We start from the raw sequence: 18,187 nt of genomic DNA, 5'->3' as shown, positions 1-18,187 counted from the left end.
TTTGGAAATTGCTCCCAAGGATAACCAGACTTGTGGAGGTCTACAATTATTTTTCTGAGGTCTTGACTGATTTATTTTGAGTTTCCCATGATGTCAAGCAAAGAGGCACTGAGTTTGAAGGTAGGCCTTGAAATACATCCACAGGTACACCTCAATTGCATGTATGTAAACTTCTGACCCACTGGGAATGTGATGAAAGAAATAAAAGCTGAAATAAATAATTCTCTCTACCATTATTCTGACATTTCACATTCTTAAAATAAAGTGGTGATCCTAACTGACCTAARACAGGGAATTTTTACGAGGATTAAATGTCAGGAATTGTGAAAAACTGAGTTTAAATGTATTTGGCTCAGGTGTATGTAAACTTCCAACCTCAACTGTACGTGTGTTCTTGAGGTTGGACTCTGAAATGCTGACACTAATGTAAGGTGATCTGATTTTCTAGCTTGGTGGGRAAAAAACAATGACATGGAACTATATCTACAAATGTATTTTCACTTTCGTCCTTTTATTAATTATAACACAGCAATTGATTACCCCTCCACAGTTTTGTTAATCTTGGCCTATCTCGTATATTTTTGAATCACCCAAGTTTGGTAGCCTATGCGGTTGKGTACAGATAGATATAATTTGTACATGCAAATCTGAATGGATACAGCGTTTGATTATCAACCGCAATTGAAACTTTTTCTTACTGAGGGCTGGTCACCTTACACTAACCCTAATCCTTATGTCTGTGTAACTGGTGCTGGCAGTAACCAATTCAGAACAATTTTGATATCCCAATAGAAGTCAGTAAAGCATTATGTATGGAACAAGGTCACTTTGACTTCTGTTTCTCAATCTTGAATCTACGACTGATGAGACCGCTGCTATCAGGTACCGATAATCTATTGGGTGGTTGAGTTTACTCCTCTGTCCCCAACACTTGGTGTCTTATCAGCATAACAGATACAGTGCATTCGGAAAGTATTCTGACCCCTTGACTTTTCCACATTTTGTTACGTTAGCTTTATTCTAAAATGGATTACATTTTATGTTTTCCTCATCAATCTACACACAATACCCCATAATGACAAAGCGAAAACAGGTTTTTAGAATACCTTATCTACATAAGTATTCAGACCCTTTGCTATGAGACTCGAAATTGAGCTCCGGTGCATACGGTTTCTATTGATCATCCTTGAGAGGTTTCTACACCTGTGATAAATTCCACTGATTGGACATGGTTTGGAAAGGCACACACCTGTCTATACAAGGTCCCACAGTTGACAGTGCATGTCAGAGCAAACACCAAGCCATGAGGTCAAAGTAAATGTCCATAGAGCTCCGAGACAGGATTGTGTAGATGTACAGATCTGGGGAAGGGTAGCAAAAAAAWTCTGCAGCCTTAACTTCTACTTGGTCACAATCCCGGATCCGGGAGCATCCTCATCAGTAAAAAAGCTGACTAGCATAGCCTAGCATAGCGCCACAAGTAAATACTAGSATATAAATATCATGAAATCACAAGTCCAAGACACCAAATGAAAGATACACATCTTGTGAATCCAGCCATCATTTCCGATTTTTAAAATGTTTTACAGCGAAAACACTATGTATTTCTATTAGCTACCCACGATAGCAAAAGACTCAACCGCATATTTTCACAATTTTTTTACCGCATAGGTGGCTATCACAAATTCGACCAAATAAAGATATAATTAGTCACTAACCATGAAACAACTTCATCAGATGACAGTCTTATAACATGTTATACAATAAATCTATGTTTTGTTCGAAAAATGTGCATATTTCAGGTATAAATCATAGTTTTACATTGCAGCTACAATCACAAATATCACCAAAGCAGCTAGAATAACTACAGAGAGCAACGTGAAATACCTAAATACTCATCATAAAACATTTATGAAAAATACATGGTGTACAGCAAATGAAAGACAAACATCTTGTGAATCCAGCCAATATTTCAGATTTTTTAAGTGTTTTACAGCGAAAACACAATATAGCATTATATTAGCTTACTACAATAGCCAACCACACAACCGCATTATTCCCGAAGGTAGCGATAGCGAAAAAAAACAGCAAAATATATAAATTTATTCACTAACCTTGAAAACTTCATCAGATGACAGTCCTATACATCATATTACACAATATATATGTTTTGTTCGAAAATGTGCATATTTAGCGGTACAACTGTGGTTTTACAATGTGAATACGTAGTCAAAATGCACAAAATTGTCCGGAGAAATCTTGGAGAGTCATCTAATCAAATAACTCATCATAAACTTTACTAAAAATACATGTTGTACAGGAAAATGAAGATCACACTAGGCTTTTCTAATGCAAGATCGTGTGTTGATTTTTAAAAATCTTTAGTTACGAACATACAGCCTTACGTATAGAGCGAGACAGCGCCAAAATCAGGGCGGAAATATGACTTAAACATTTTCAACGAATAGAATAAATCATAAGGTTCCTCTTTTTGATAGTGCCCTCCATAAGAATGTGTAAAGTTGTCTTTGTCCAGACTAATGTTGTTTGGTTGTGAATGTCCTCTTCTCCTGAATTAGCACCCAAAGCTAGCTGTGGCGCAAAGTGCCAACTTCACATAGCAAGAAAAGAAAATGGCGCAATGAATAAACCGTTAATAAATGATATAAACTGGTTTTAAAATACTATTTATGATGTTTTTAACACTTTCATAAATATAGAGGGGAGATTTAACGTCTATAGAAGCTTTTTCAGACGCATCTGGGGTCCTTCTCGGCTTCCAGAAATGAAAATTCTGGTCACGTCATTCAAAGCTCTTGTTCGGCCTCAGATCAAGCTAGACACATTCACCTTCATGCCCTGTTGACATTAGTGGAAGGCGACTAGGAGTGTTTTCTATCCAATAGTAATAATAATATGCATATTGTACGAGCAAGAATTGAGTACGAGGCAGTTTAATTTGGGAACGATTTTTTACAAAGTGAAAATAGCGCCCCCTATTGACAAAAGGTTTTAATGTCCCCAAGAACACAGTGGCCTCCATCGTTCTTAAATGGAAGAAGTTTGGAACCACCAAGACTCTTCCTAGAGCTGGCCACCCGGCCAAACTGAGCAATCGGGGGGGGAAAGGGCTTTGGTCAGGGAGGTGACCAAGAACCCGATGTTCACTCTGACAGAGCTCCAGAGTTCCTCTGTGGAGATGGGAGAACCTTCCAGAAGGTGAACCATCTCTGCAGCACTCCACCAATTAGGCCTTTATGGTAGAGTGGCCAGACAGAAGCCACTTCTCAGTAAAATGACAGCCCGCTTGGAGTTTGCCAAAATGCACCTAAAGGACTCTGACCATGAGAAACAAGATTCTCTGGTCTGTAGAAACCAATAATTAACTCTTTGGCCTGAATGCCAAGCGTCACATCTGGAGGAAACCTGACACCATCCTTACAATGAAGAATGGTGGTGGCAGCATCATGCTGGGGGGATGTTTTTCAGCGGCAGGGACTGGGAGACTAGTCAGGATCGAGGGAAATATGAACTGTGCAAAGTACAGAAAGATCCATGATGAACTGCTCCAGAGTGCTCAGGTCCTCAGACTGGGGCGACGGTTCACCTTCCAACAAGACAACGACCCTAAGCACACAGCCAAGACAACGCAGGAGTGGCTTCGGTACAAGTGTCTGAATGTCCTTGAGTGGCCCAGCCAGAGCCCGGACTTGAACCCGATAGAATATCTCTGGAGAGACCTGAAAATATCTATGCAGCAACACTCCCCATCCAACCTGACAGAGCTTGAGAGGATCTGCAGAGAAGAATGGGAGAAACTCCCCAAATACAGGTGTGCCAAGCTTGTAGCGTCATACCCAAGAAAACTCAAGGCTGTAATCGCTGCCAAAGGTGCTTGAACAAAGCACCGAGTAAAGGGTCTGAATATTTACGGAAATGTGATATTTCAGTATCAAATGTTTTATACATTTGCAAACATTTCTAAAAACCTGTTTTTGTTTTGTCATTATGGGGTTTTGTGTGTAGATTGATGAGGAAAACATTACATTTAATACATTTTATAATAAGGCTGTAACGTAACAAAATGTGGAAAAAGTCAAGGGGTCTGAATACTTTCTGAAGGCACTGTATGTTCTGTCCGCTCTGGTATCTCAATTTTGGGAGGAGTCAGAGGGCAGTGTCCACAGTCTGTGGTGGTTTCTTTGGATTGATTTAACTTAAAATGCTAGTAAGCGTGTTAATGTATTGACTGTTGTTCTGTTTGCAGGAGACCATGGCAGACCTTGGTGTAAAAGCAGGGGAGAAGGTGCTGTTGGTGTGGAGCCAACCCTCATCCCCAWCAACCCTGAAGGAGCTGGCAGAGAGTCTAGGGTCCATGGTTGGCTCTGAGGGCCGAGTGTCACTGGAGAATATGGAGAGACTACTAATGTGTGAGTGACCCTTTCCTAAAGTTCTGTTTCAACAGTTGGCCAATGCTATATCAAAACTCTTGCATTTATAGGTCTGATATTCTATGCACTTGTTAAAAGGCATTGTATTGTAAAATTGTACTTGCTACTCTGTCTAACGATAAGGTGAGCCACCAAAATACCTGCCAATCCTCTCCTTTCCTCAGCTTCACATGCAGCATCRACTTATGACTGGGTCCTCTCAAGTCTACTCCCTGAYAGCTCTTCCATTCACACCTCAGAGACGCTAGCAGAGATGGCCAGRGTGATAAAACCTGGTGGGAAACTAGTGCTAGAGGAACCTGTTACAGGTAAGAGGGGTGAAGAGAGCAAAGTSTCCATGGTCATTATTGAGGACACATAGTAAATGACTCTGACTCTTGACACCTGTCCTTTTTCTCAGGAACTAATGACCAACAAGTGAGGACTGCTGAAAAACTTATGTCAGCCTTGAAGTTGTCTGGACTGGTGTCTGTCACTGAGGTGAGTTAACCAGCACTGGAATGGTAAATATCCACTCCTCCAGGCTCTGTATATGCTGACACATTTTTTGTTTACCAAYATTGGCAGATCAGTAAAGGACCCCTGACCCCAAAAGCTTTGTCTGCCCTGAGGACATCTACAGGCTTCCAGGGGAACACTCTCTCCAGGGTGCGCATGTCTGCTTCTAAACCCAACTTTGAGGTGGGCTCCTCTAGCCAGCTGAAGCTTTCCTTTGGGAAAAAGGCACCAAAACCAGGTATGTGGAGTTCTCCTTCCTTCTGTTACCATTTCAAACGTTTCCTCTTGCTTCTGGCCTTTWCAAATGTATTCCTTTTCTTGTTGCAGAAGACAAACCAGCTCTTGACCCCAATGTTGAAAAGGCATGGACCCTGTCAGCCAATGACATGGATGATGATGATGTGGTGTGTGTTTGTTTGTATTTGTGTGTAGATCTATATGATTTAATGCATTCGATGATGGTCTCAATATGCCTTTCCGCTGTCTCTTCAGGACCTGGTAGACTCCGATGCTCTCCTGGATGCAGATGATCTAAAGAAGCCAGATGCAGCCTCCCTCAAGGCGCCCTCCTGTGGTGACGGAACAACCAAGAAAAAGAAAGCTTGCAAGAACTGGTGAGAAACACCCCTCACCCTTTCTTTGGTTACAGAAAAGAGGGCTCATCCATACACCAACAARATCGCTGGAGTCATAACCAAGAGACTTGAGTGATGAAGTTCAACTGATTATTGAATATCCCTTATGCAAATATGGAGATAATCACACATAGTTGCCTTGTATCATAATTTATCTTGTAATTTGTCATTACTCCTCCTATGTAGYTCTTGTGGTCTTGCTGAGGAGTTGGAACAGGAAAGCAAGGKTGTCCAGACGATCAGCCAGCCCAAGTCAGCGTGTGGAAGTGTGAGTGTCACTCTTTTCCCATATGCAACCATCATACTGTAGCTTTCTATCTATCTGTGTCGGCACATGTATCTTTRTGAAGCCAGTTTGTAGTTGTTGACCTGACCTTTTGATCTGTATTTCAGTGTTACCTGGGTGATGCCTTCCGATGTGCCAGCTGTCCGTATCTTGGGATGCCTGCCTTTAAACCTGGRGAGAAGGTTGTCCTGGCCAACATGGGGCTAAATGATGCCTAGGAACACATATTTATGTAGTGTCACATTATTTACATTCCTTACACACTGCTAACCTACCACCCCCTGGAGCAATGTTCCCTCTTTTTTTCAGCACTGGGCAAATTTCAGGTCTGCTGTGCACATACTTGAATATTGTGAAAACTCACATTTACTGTGAACWCTGAGGCTGTACCCACTTTAAGTTAGTTTTAACAGTGGTCAAGTACGCTACTGTTGCTATTTGATCATAATGTAGGCCTATCAGTGTGGCCTACCATCAAAAACAATGGGAAAAAATGCATCCCATAACATCTTAACATGGAAATAGAACAGCTATCATTCAGCCTACAGTAGCAGCTAATGTGTGGTGTTCAATGTAGGCCTACATTCTATAAGACTTTAGAAAAAACATGCAGGGCTTGACATTAACCTCTTTATCCACTTGTCCTTCAGACAAGGTGACCAAATAAATATTGTTTGATGCAAGAAACTACTTTACAAAATAAAATGCATTATTATTCCCATACCATTATTACAGACAGACAAATTATGCTACCCTCTATATATTGGCTACTTAACTCACTAGCAAAGTATATTAACAAAATGTGCACACATGCGGCTCTTGCTTTGATCTCAACACAAGCGCATCTACTAACGACCACTCATGCTGTAAACACAGTCCAGTTCAAAGTAAATGGCAATGTTTTATTTGCAAATGGGCCTACTGCAGCTCTGATTATGCCACACTGGTCTGTGTAGACTGTAGAGTATGGGCTGAGTCGTGCAGTGTCAATGCAATAGAATCTTACTCTGATGCGTTCTGCCTACAACAAAATCTCTTGCATAGTTTGTTTTGTTTCGGTATGTTGCATTGAAAGTGGCTAATATTGTGTTGATTCGATCACAATTGTCAGAGTAAAGGGAAACACTGATAGTGTTAACAGGGAAAACTCTAGAAAATTGAGTGAAGTTCAATCCCATGCTTCTTTCTCTCATTGGGCTGATATTTATTTTGCTCTGCAGTCTCGGGGCTATTGCGCACCCGCTTGCAGCTTAGAGGGAACAATGCCCTGCGGGGGTGCTTGTTCAATGCCAGGTTCTCAATGAGATGAGAATGGTTCTACATCTCATTTATGTGAGAGCAAAAAAACAGATTTAGTTTAAGAAAATGAAGACCTAATGCACTGAATTGCAGTCAGAAATGTGTTATTGCTGGTTGTATACAGTTATTAGGAGTATAATTTAAAGTATCCAAACATGACTGAATACATCATAATCATTGCATCAATCCAGGCTTTGACCATGTGAAAACTACAGTATGCTACTGGATACAGTGAAGATTTCACAGAGCAGTCACCATATTTCAAGTACAACTGGAACATACAGGTGTCGATTTGTCAGTTCAATGAATCGTGTGTATATTACTATCTTTTTAACAGTCAATAAAAATCTGTTAATCATAGCCACAAGTTCATTTTTTTCAGGATATCCCATTTGATTATTACTCGTTTACAGATCARATTGTTTTAGATCCAATCACAAACCATTTCCTCACGCTCAATCACTTTCACACTCAGAAGCACAATAATACAAATTGAGGGCAACAGCAATACAGTATAAAACGACTAAAAACAGTTACACAAACGTACAGTAAATAACAAAATAAAAATATGATTCCATATGTATTATTTCATAGTTTTGATGTCTTCACTGTTATTTTGACTATTTTCTACATTGTAGACTAAAGAAAAACCCTGGAATGAGTAGGTGTGGTCAAACTTTTGACTGGTACTGTAAATACATATACACTTTCATAGATAGAGATTAAAAAATGCTCAACATCTAGATGAGCATAATTCAAGTACAATTGTTCCAAGCTTGTTTGGCTGGTAGCTTAGATTCTTTAGCTTGGTTTCCATCCAATTTGGTGACAGATTTGAATATTCTAAAATCTTTATAAAGACAATATGCCATTTCAGAGTTTCCTTTAAGAAAATTTGGCATCCATATGCATTCAGATCCAACCTGGCATAGCCTGCACCATCAATAAATGAGGTGTCCTTAAAAACAGCCTATAACAAATTACAAAAACACTATTACTTGTGTTTTGATGTATAGCGTATGCATACATTTCTAGCCAATTTAAAAAAAAAAATGGGGGGGGGCGTAGATAACTTACCTAAAACAATAATTGTGCACCTCACGGTTCAGCTGTCATTGAACACTAAATGTATCAGGGGGATCAGTTGGAGTACCAGGGTGCACTGCCTTCATATCATAGGCCTGCAGTAGCTAAAGCTTAATAATAATAGTCACACCATACCAAACCTTCACAAACATTTATAAACTTTATTAGGGTAATATCAAGTCAAACCATTGTTTATASAGAAAGAATGAGCAGAAGAGCAAACGTAAACCAGGGGGAAAAAAACACTACCCTCCCATGCCCCCACCCCAAAAAAGCCAAACAGTTCTCCCCGAAGCAAAAACAAAGTTTGACAACCATCCCCTATTTAGAGATGCCAGGGATGTTCTCTTGATAAGTGCGTGAATTTGACCATCTTCCTGTCCTGCCAAGAATTCAAAATGTAACTAGTACTTTTGGGTGTCAGGGAAAATGTATGGAGTAWAAAAGTACATAATTKTCTTTAGGAATGTAGTAAAGTAAAAGTTGTCAAAAATATAAATAGTAAAGTACAGATACCCCCAAAAACKACTTAAGTTGTACTTTAAAGTATTTTTACTTAAGAAAACAACTCTTATTTACAATGACGGCCTACCCCGGGCATACCCTAACAACGCTAGGCCAATTGWKCGCCGCCCTATGGGACTCCCCCAATTACGGTCGGTTGTGATACAGCCTGGAATCGAACCAGGGTCTGTAGTGACGCCTCTAGCACTGAGATGCAATGCCTTAGACCGCTGCGCCACTCGGGATGAGCGTGTTCATAGGGGTAAGGCTCCCTCTCCAATCAGTTCTGTGTCAAACAGCTCTGTGACGAGGACTTTGGCTCGAGTCTGCATGTCTCCATCTGCAGTGACAACACATTCATCTAACATTCTGATGGTAAAATACAGTTGATTTGGTTGAAAAGTTTCACTGCAGACGAAGAAAAAAAATGTAACTGCATTTTTCAGAAATACTGTATTTCAGGTCACTGTGAGAGAATTTGTCACATTAATGATTTACCGTTGCTGCAGCATAAGCAATTTGAAAAATAACGTTTTAACCAAAACAACTKTGGACTACAAATTACAGGACTGTGYRTACAATGTGTGTTACTCACTTGGTCGAACTGTCACTTGTGTATTGATGATCTTGAAATTGTCGGAGAAGCCATTTATCTTCACCGTTCGGAGAGCAGCATCTGYCATGGGCTTGAAAACCTATTGGATCAGACAGACAAACACAGTCAGAGAACACCTTTCCCCTTAATTGACGGTGAACTGTCAATGCACTTCGATAGATTAAGCAACGATGCCTGGGGTTCAGCGAGTCAAGAATTGTCATTCTCACCTCCACAGCATGGCAGTAGCCAGCACCAGCTGTGACAGCCATCATGGAAAGCAGTCCTGTTCCAGTGCCAATGTCCAGAATTATGACTTTCTCCCCCCATGCCTTCACTCTGCTCACAGCAGCACTAATACCCTAGTAGTACTTCTCATTCTATGAGATAGACAGATTGTGGTTTACGTACAGGGTAAGAAACAAGACAGCTTCCACAACTCACAGAATAGTGTGCCATGTATTGTACAAGCTGTATTGGATGAAGTGTTTCCTGCCAGGCCACATACTCACCTTATCGTGATTGTGCAGCATATCAGTTCCACAGGTCCTGAGAAACAAACAGGTGATCATGGATATCACACATTTAGATTAACTCCCCCTAAATGAACTATAGTTAGCAACGTGATTTGAAGTGATTGACAAAGACAGAAAACATTAGGTAGCTAGTGCGTTGCATAGTGCAATACATTAACATGAAATTATGTACCAACAAAACGGGGTCAGCTAGCTTGCATATCTACAGTGCATTCATTAAGTATTCAGACCCCTTCTCTTTTTCCACATTTTGTTACGTTACAGCCTTATTCTGAAATTTATAAAAATCAATCTAAACACATAATGAAACAGCAAAAACAGTTTTTTTAATACATTTTTGCTATTTTATTACAAATAACAAACAGAAATAGCATATTTACATGCTGTATCTATTGTATTACAGAATAATAATGTTTTTACACCAATCCCCACAAAATTGGCTTATGACAGCATTGCCTCAACCGGGGCAGACATGTTACCTGACGTCATCCCCCGAGTCATCCACTGGTGTCAAAATATGGTGCTTTCAAGACAACTGGGAACTCGGACAAAAACGAGATCAAATCATGACATCAGTGATCTTCAGGTCGGAGCTCAAGAAAGATACCCGAGTTTCCGACTTGGAATACCGAGTCGGATGACTGTTCAAAAAGATTTTTCCSCAATCGGAGCTCTCTTTTCCCTGAGTTCCCAGTTGTTTTGAACGCACTGAAGTCGAAGATTTCCTGAGTTCCCAGTTGTTTTGAATGCGGCATTAACCCCTTGTAATCTGAGTGTGAACACATACTGACATTTTGAACTTGCTAACTGGTTGTAGTCAGTGCTTGATTTTGGATGAAAGAAGTGSAGGAGCTGTCTTTTTCCAAGTCAGTCCATTAAAGACTATATTTACAGAAATTCTAAAATGACATTATGCTATAGAGAYCTCTAGTTMTTCACTGTTAAGGGGTTCATAAACATTTTCAATGACTTCTCCTTGACTTTTAACCATTATTATACCCTACATGAAATAGTAAGCATTTTTGACACTGGAAGGCTGCAGTGTCTGATCCCATGTAGGCCTACCATCTCCTGCCGTTGTGCCCTTGATCAAGGCACTTAAACCCCCCAGAAAATCACATTGTATGATTTTTAAAGTAATTATTTGCATTTTTATTGCATGACATAAGTATTTGATACATCAGAAAAGCAGAACTTAAATATTTGGTACAGAAACTTTGTTTGCAAGTTACAGAGATCATCCGTTTCCTGTAGTTCTTGACCAGGTTTGCACACACTGCAGCAGGGATTTTGTCCCACTCCTCCATCAGACCTTCTCCAGATCCTTCAGGTTTCGGGCTGTCGCTGGCAATACAGACTTTCAGCTCCCTCCAAAGATTTTCTATTGGGTTCAGGTCTGGAGACTGGCTAGGCCACTCCAGACCTTGAGAATGCTTCTTACGGAGCCATCCTTAGTTGCCCTGGCTGTGTGTTTCGGGTCGTGTCATGCTGGAAGATCCAGCCACGACCCATCTTCATTGCTCTTACTGAGGAAGGAGGTTGTTGGCCAAGATCTCGCGATACATGGCCCCATCCATCCTCCCCTCAATACGGTGCAGTCACCCTGTCCCCTTTGCAGAAAAGCATCCCCAAAGAATGATGTTTCCACCTCCATGCTTCACGGTTGGGATGGTGTGTCTTGGGGTTGTACTCATCCTTCTTCTTTCTCCAAACACGGCGAGTGGAGTTTAGACCAAAAAGCTCTATTTTTGTCTCATCAGACCACATGACCTTCTCCATTCCTCCTCTGGATCATCAGATGGTCATTGGCAAACTTCAGATGGGCCTGGACATGCGCTGGCTTGAGCAGGGGGACTTGCGTGCGCTGCAGGATTTTAAACATGATGGCGTAGTGTGTTACTAATGGTTTTCTTTGAGACTGTGGTCCCAGCTCTCTCAGGTCATTGACCAGGTCCTGCCGTGTAGTTCTGGCTGATCCCTACCTTCCTCGTGATCATTGATGCCCACGAGGTGAGATCTTGCATGGAGCCCCAGACCGAGGGTATTGACCGTATCTTCACTTCTTTCCATTTTTCGAATAATTGCGCCAACAGTTGTTGCTTCTCACCAAGCTGCTTGCCTATTGTCCTGTTAGCCCATCCAGCCTTGTGCAGGTCTGCAATTTTATCCCTGAGTCCTTACACAGCTCTCTGATCTTGGCCATTGGTGGAGAGGTTGGAGTCCCTGTTTGATGAGTGTGGTGGACAGGTGTCTTTTATACAGGTAACGAGTTTCAAACAGGTGCAGTTAATACAGGTATTGAGTGGAGAACAGGAGGGTTTCTTAAAGAAAAACGAACAGGTCTGTGAGAGCCGGAATTCTTACTGGGTTGGTAGGTGATCAAATACTTATGTCATGCAATAAAATGCAAATTAATTACTTAAAAATCAAACAATGTGATTTTCTGGATTTTGTTTTAGATTTCCGTCTCTCACAGTTGAAGTGTACCTATGATAAAATTACAGACCTCTACATGCTTTGTAAGTAGGAAAACCTGCAAATCGGCAGTGTATCAAATACTTGTTCTCCCCATGTATAAGCCTCAAATATTCACGTTTCAGGGGAGATCTATGCACACAAGTTATTTATCAATTATGCTATTCTTAGAATATGTTTTAACTTTGTCGCAATTACATGGCTACTGTTTAATATCGGGGAATCCCATCTTTCCAACGCTGCAGATGTACAGTATTTAGGCTATCTACAGTACAGTGCCGGTGGAAAGGCAACAATGACATTAATGCTTAGTTAGCTGTAGTTAACGATCGAGATAACTGCTCCAAGGAAATGCCAAAATAAAAAAACACCAACGTAGTGTCTTAATTTCAGTTGAATGCATTCAGTTGTACAACTGTCTAGGTATCCCCCTTTCCTTTCTCTTTAATAGGGCGTTGGGCTACCAGAACAGCTTCAATGCATCTTGGCATAGATTCTACAAGTGTCTGGAACTATTGGAGGGATGCGACACCATTATTCCATGAAAGATTCCATAATTGGGTGTTTTGTTGAAGGTGGTGGGAAACGCTGTCTCCTATGTACTTTTGGGACCCCTTTTTCAAAGTCAATTCATTGAGATCTCTTCTAGCCATGGTAGGCAAAATAATGCACAACTTGGCATTTTTATAAATTACCTTAAGCATGATGGGATRTTAATTGCTTAATTAACTCAGAAACAACAACTGTGTGGATGAACATGCTTTCAATATACTTTGTATCCCCCATTTAATTAAGTATTTATTTTGGTTACCTGTATTTCTTTCTGGCAGTGATCAAACACTTAAAGTTATCAGATTCRTCAACATATTATTCCAATAAAGCAGTCATGAATTTCACACATTTTAATTGTATTATTGTTAATTTCAAGTTTATATAACTTATAAACCACAAGCTTGTGTGTGTGTGATTAGTGAATTTAAAGGGTGCAAATTGCTAGTCAGGCACAGATGGTAGTAGGCAGACAGAATGGCATGCTAGGAATAGGCACCAGGGTGTCAGAGAAGATGGATGCCAAGAGTGTGCAAAACTGTCATCAAGGCAAAGGGTGGCTATTTGAAGAATCTCAAATATAAAATATATTTTGATTTGATTAACACTTTTTTGKTTACTACATGATTCCATATGTGTTATCTCATAGTTTATGTCTTCACTATTATTCTACAATGTATAAAATAGTAAAAATAAAGAAAAACCCTTGAATTAGTTGGTGTGTCCAAACTTTTGACTGGTAGTGTACAGTATGTTTGTATTTATGTGAAAATGGAAACTGTACATAAAATGGTACAGTGAATTAAAACGAAGGAGGGTGTGGTTTGAGGTGTATGTTGGGTATGGTGTGGACCGGCTGTGAGTTGGGTGTGTAGTCTGTGGGATAGAGAAGAGAGCAGAGCTGGGCAGAGTTTCCCACTGGATTGGGTGTCACTGGCTGTGGCTAAACTCAAGTGCATCCTCACAACCAGGCCCTGGAAGAGATCCCTCAGATACTGGGCATCCAGTGCCATTCTCTGGACCAGCTGGCGTCGCTCCTCTGCATTACGACACACCAGCCTCTTCTCCATCAACACCCTCACATACTCCACCACCATCAGCCACTGGCTGCAAACGCTACTCGGGACACTGGTATAAGTCAGCTACAGACTAATATGATTGTCAAAGATACTGACCTGCCGGCAGGGTGGGCGAACACAACTATACATCTCAATATGGCGCTCCAGGACGCCACATAACTTCGAAGTGAGCGTGATGTATCCCTGGGCCAGTCAGGAGCGAGACAGGAGTCCCTGCAGGAAGGGCTGGAGCTCCAGCAGTAGTTGGCCTATCGCCAGACGGCAGGCCATCCTCACAATCCGGTCCAGAGCAGCCAGGGGTTGATAGAGGATGAGGATGATGCAGTCACTTATAGAGGCCAGTAGATAGAGGTGGAACTTGTTATTTGTGCTTTGATCCCAGCSATGCTCCTTCCCAAATTCAACAAGCGCCTCCCGGAAACTGGAAACAGAGGGAGACGAAATGAGAGACTTGGACATGGAGACTGATGTAGAGAGAAAGCGGATCCAGTGATTACACGCACAAGCAAATATTATAGGTGATATATAGGTTATAGGAAAAGTATCACAAATTCTCTACCCCATTCTCATACATACACAGCAGGCACATACACACACACAAAAAACAGACTCACCTATTGAGGTTCTCCATCTCATAGAGCCCCACCTGTGTGGTCTGATCCCAAAGTCATTCACTGATCATCAGCCACCCGTGCATTCCCCTCCAGCATCTAACACAACAACTCACAGGCCACAAAATCCTCCACAACATATCACCAACACAACTCAAGTATGTGCATTAAAATAATATTTACCACAACCACATTGCAAACATTTTATATACTGACCATTTTAAAGCAGCCTTAATGTACATTGTATGTTTGTTAACCTGTGTGATGATGGTTGGCAGGCTGGTGCGGTAAAAGCCCTCATGGTCAGTGTCTGRTTCCTGGTCTCTCTGCCAGTCTGTCAGCTCAACCTCCAGGGCTTGTGCATCCATCCAGACACTTTTCTCCTACACAATACAAACTCCAGTTAGCAATGTGGGCTCTTGAATGATGCTCAACCCTCTCTCTGACTCTCACTGTATTAAACAAGTGTACATACACTGCATTCGGTAAGTATTCAGACCCCTTGACTTGTCCCTAATTTGTTTTACATTACAGCCTTATTCTAAAATGGATTAAATAAATWWWWWYCCTCATCAATCTACACACAATACCTTATAATGACAAAGTGAAAACMKATKTTCATACATTTTTGCAAATGTATTAAAWATAAACAACTGAAATACCTTATTTATTCAGACCCTTTGCTMTGATTTGAGCTCAGGTGCATCCTGTTTCCACTGATCATCCTTGAGATGTTTCTACAACTTGATTGGAGTGCACTTGTGGTAAATTCAATTTATTGGACATGATGTGGAAAGGCACACACCCGTCTATATAAGGTCCCAGAGTTGACGGTGCATGTCAGAGCAAAAACCAAGCCATGAGGTCGAAAAAATTGTCCGTAGAGCTCCGAGATTGTGTCAAGGCACAGATCTGGGGAATGGTATCAATTTCTCCTTTAAGTCTATATAATTTCACATGGGAAATGACAATTGCTTCTAGTGAGACCAGGTGTGTTTGTAATTACATGATACCTTGAGTCTGGAGTGGATGGATGAGGTCCTCAGACATTCCCTTTTGCGGTACTGTCCTAACCTCTCCAAATGCTCAGGGCAACAGAACACACCCAATACCCACTTCAGGGCAGTGTCCCAGGCCAAGCTCTGTCCTCCACACCTCAGAGCGCTGCTGCAGCACCTGTCAATCAGATGTAAACAAGCTCAATTCACCAGATATTCAATCAAACAATATGTGACAGGATCCACATTAAAAGTATACAGGTCTGTCTGTACTTCTGGAAAGAATCAGTTTTGTTGTTTTGCTTGTATGAGCGTGTGGTCATGAGCAGTTATGAGTCAATGGGGAGCAGCACGATGTGTTTATGTGTGTGATGTATGGATGGATGGATGGATGGATGGATGTATGTATGTATGTATGTGTGTGTGTGTGTGTGTGTGTGTGTATGTATGTGTGTATGAGCGTGTGGTCATGAGCAGTTATGAGTCAATGGGGAGCAGCACGATGTGTTTGTGTGTGTGTGTGTGTATGTATGGATGGATGTATGTATGTATGTGTGTGTGCCATTTAGACAAACAGCACTGTCTGTCTCAGTGGTGGCCATGAGCATTAAATATGACCAAGCATGACATCAATTCTGCGGCACAATAAACCTATGGAAAATATGACTAGTCTTAATATAGGCAAGCTGGAGATGCTGTCAGAGAAACACTTACTGTAAACAGAATAAGCTTCCCTTGTCTAACACAAACAATTCCATTCGGTGAGGGTAAGAGAATTAGATGCATGCACATTTCCAACCAACTCATAAACACATTAAAGCCCTGTATTAATTTCTGTTGTGAGAAGTGGGTGTTGGTGTGAGTCAGCTCGTACAGTCTGTGGTGGTGGTTGTTAGTGATTTGAACGTGAGCATGTAGACGTCTGTACCTTCAGGTTTGTCACCACCATTCTTGTCTYTGTCTGCCATAAGTTCAGCAGTCCACCCATCCACCACCAAGAGAGCCCTACACATAGGACCAGAACACCACCGAGAGGGGGATGAAGAGTCAGATAGAGAAAGGAGAGAAGGCACATATCCATTCTACTGACGGCCTTCCCCTCTCACTCTCCCAGACACATCTTCTACGGAGAGGCCGGCAGGAAGGGAGGGGGGCAGAGGTAGAGGGAACCTTCGTCAGTCGAAAAAAAACGATCCAGATGGCTGGTGCGTGGTCCAGATGGCTGGTGCGTGGTCTTTTATCCAAGTGTCGCTCTGCGTATGAAACTTATTTTCTTTAAATGGGCAAATTAATTTCATACATACTTGCTGATAGAATGCATACCTACAGTACTTGTCATTAGAAATGAAGGGGGAAAACTCTATTCCTTCTTTGTAAGACATTTCAATAAGGGAATTCTGTACCCCCCTTAACATCGGTAGCTTTGAGGAGCGAAGTCCTCTTATTTTCCACAGCTATTGAGATCTGGGACAAACTAGGGATGTTTCACAACTGCTACCTCTAAAGGGAGCTTGTTTATTTGTGTATCAGCAAATCCTCTGACCTCTCCCCACATCTGTGTTTATGTCTCCCCATTTCCTGCACCTCTTCAAAACACAGAACTATGCCCCAAGTGGGGGTATTATTACAGCCTTTGTATGTGTGATGGGATTTCTTAAAACTCTTTCCAGTTTGTAAAGTAATCCAGTCAGATGCAGCTTCYACAAATCAGTGAAACGGTCAATTGGTTATTTGATGTAAAGTSTCCGGTAACATGTCTTTAGGGGTTCATATGCCAAATACCATAATGGGTTGAGGGTACAGTATCTAACAAAACAGACTAAGACAAGTTTACCAGGAATGACAGTTACAGATTGTGGAGAGGATGTGATATTATTTCCTCTTAGGGTGAGACTAGTGCCCCATTGTTCTTACTGTATCTCACTGACCACCCGGATCACTTAAGACACTGGTCTATCATTACTTCCCCTATAACATTGGCCTCGTCCCTGGGCATCTCACCACTCATGTCAATGTTCTGCTAGCTATAGGCCCAGTATGCATTCAAAAGGGCATTCTATTCCCTTGAAAAGTGCACTACTTTAGACCAGGGCCCATAATACACTAAATAGGGAATATGGTGTCATTTACAAGACTCTGCCCAGTGTTCTGGCTGAACACGACAYTGAGGCATGGGCCCTGGGATGTACAGCTGGGCCACTCTTCCAAACATCACCTTGAGCTGAGAACCAACCACCCCACCTCCACCCAGAGGGGCTCCAGGAATTCTCTTTCTGTAGCAGTACACACCAAACACAGGCATGACTTCCTGTATGACATTCCTGACCCGAGTTCCTGCTCCATAGCCAACCCCATTCCCTCAATACTTTACAATGTTGTAAACACTGTWTGGCTCACTCATTCATATGCTAATATTGCCATCACTATATTATGGAGGAAGATGTCAGCTTTAAGACGGGGGACAATGAAGGCTATATTTGAGCTTATGGTTTTAGAAACTCAAATTGTATGTGTACCAAAAACATTGCAAATATTTTCCAAATCAAATTTACAGAAGAGCATGACACAAACTGCATGGACTCAAA

At 41.4% G+C, this 18,187-nt stretch overlaps 2 protein-coding genes across 4 annotated transcripts in view; one reads left to right on the top strand and one right to left on the bottom strand.

Annotated features, from left to right (window-relative positions):
• LOC111962300 (anamorsin-B) overlaps positions 1 to 6,557 on the top strand; it is a 14,520-nt gene extending 7,963 nt beyond the window's left edge. For both annotated transcript variants that reach the window (XM_023985286.2, XM_070443018.1), the window contains exons 2-9: positions 4,268 to 4,430; positions 4,616 to 4,759; positions 4,852 to 4,931; positions 5,019 to 5,187; positions 5,277 to 5,353; positions 5,442 to 5,563; positions 5,771 to 5,852; positions 5,978 to 6,557. In XM_023985286.2, the coding sequence (XP_023841054.1) occupies positions 4,274 to 4,430; positions 4,616 to 4,759; positions 4,852 to 4,931; positions 5,019 to 5,187; positions 5,277 to 5,353; positions 5,442 to 5,563; positions 5,771 to 5,852; positions 5,978 to 6,088 (942 nt within the window). In that variant the 5' untranslated portion in view covers positions 4,268 to 4,273 and the 3' untranslated portion in view covers positions 6,089 to 6,557. The remainder of the gene's footprint in view (positions 1 to 4,267; positions 4,431 to 4,615; positions 4,760 to 4,851; positions 4,932 to 5,018; positions 5,188 to 5,276; positions 5,354 to 5,441; positions 5,564 to 5,770; positions 5,853 to 5,977) is intronic.
• Positions 6,558 to 8,213: 1,656 nt separating this feature from the next.
• LOC111962296 (protein arginine N-methyltransferase 7-like) lies at positions 8,214 to 18,116 on the bottom strand. 2 transcript variants are annotated; one of them, XM_070443016.1, is made up of 8 exons: positions 16,531 to 18,116; positions 15,618 to 15,780; positions 14,608 to 14,987; positions 14,090 to 14,414; positions 9,867 to 9,903; positions 9,585 to 9,734; positions 9,355 to 9,454; positions 8,214 to 9,099 (listed from the first exon to the last, which is right to left on the bottom strand). In XM_070443016.1, exons 6-8 carry the CDS (start codon positions 9,627 to 9,629, stop codon positions 9,014 to 9,016), a joined length of 231 nt encoding a protein of 76 aa, XP_070299117.1. In that variant the 5' UTR covers positions 9,630 to 9,734; positions 9,867 to 9,903; positions 14,090 to 14,414; positions 14,608 to 14,987; positions 15,618 to 15,780; positions 16,531 to 18,116; the 3' UTR covers positions 8,214 to 9,013. The 2 variants fall into 2 exon arrangements, 1 of the variants encoding a protein (XP_070299117.1); XR_011479696.1 differs by having other exon boundaries at positions 9,355 to 9,734.
• Positions 18,117 to 18,187: the final 71 nt, after the last annotated feature.

The sequence above is a fragment of the Salvelinus sp. IW2-2015 genome, linkage group LG4q.1:29 (assembly GCF_002910315.2).
Source record: "Salvelinus sp. IW2-2015 linkage group LG4q.1:29, ASM291031v2, whole genome shotgun sequence".
In the NCBI taxonomy this organism is placed as follows: Eukaryota; Metazoa; Chordata; class Actinopteri; order Salmoniformes; family Salmonidae; genus Salvelinus; species Salvelinus sp. IW2-2015.
The sequence above is the reverse complement of the archived record's forward strand: the minus strand, read 5'-3'. Positions and strand labels throughout refer to the sequence as shown.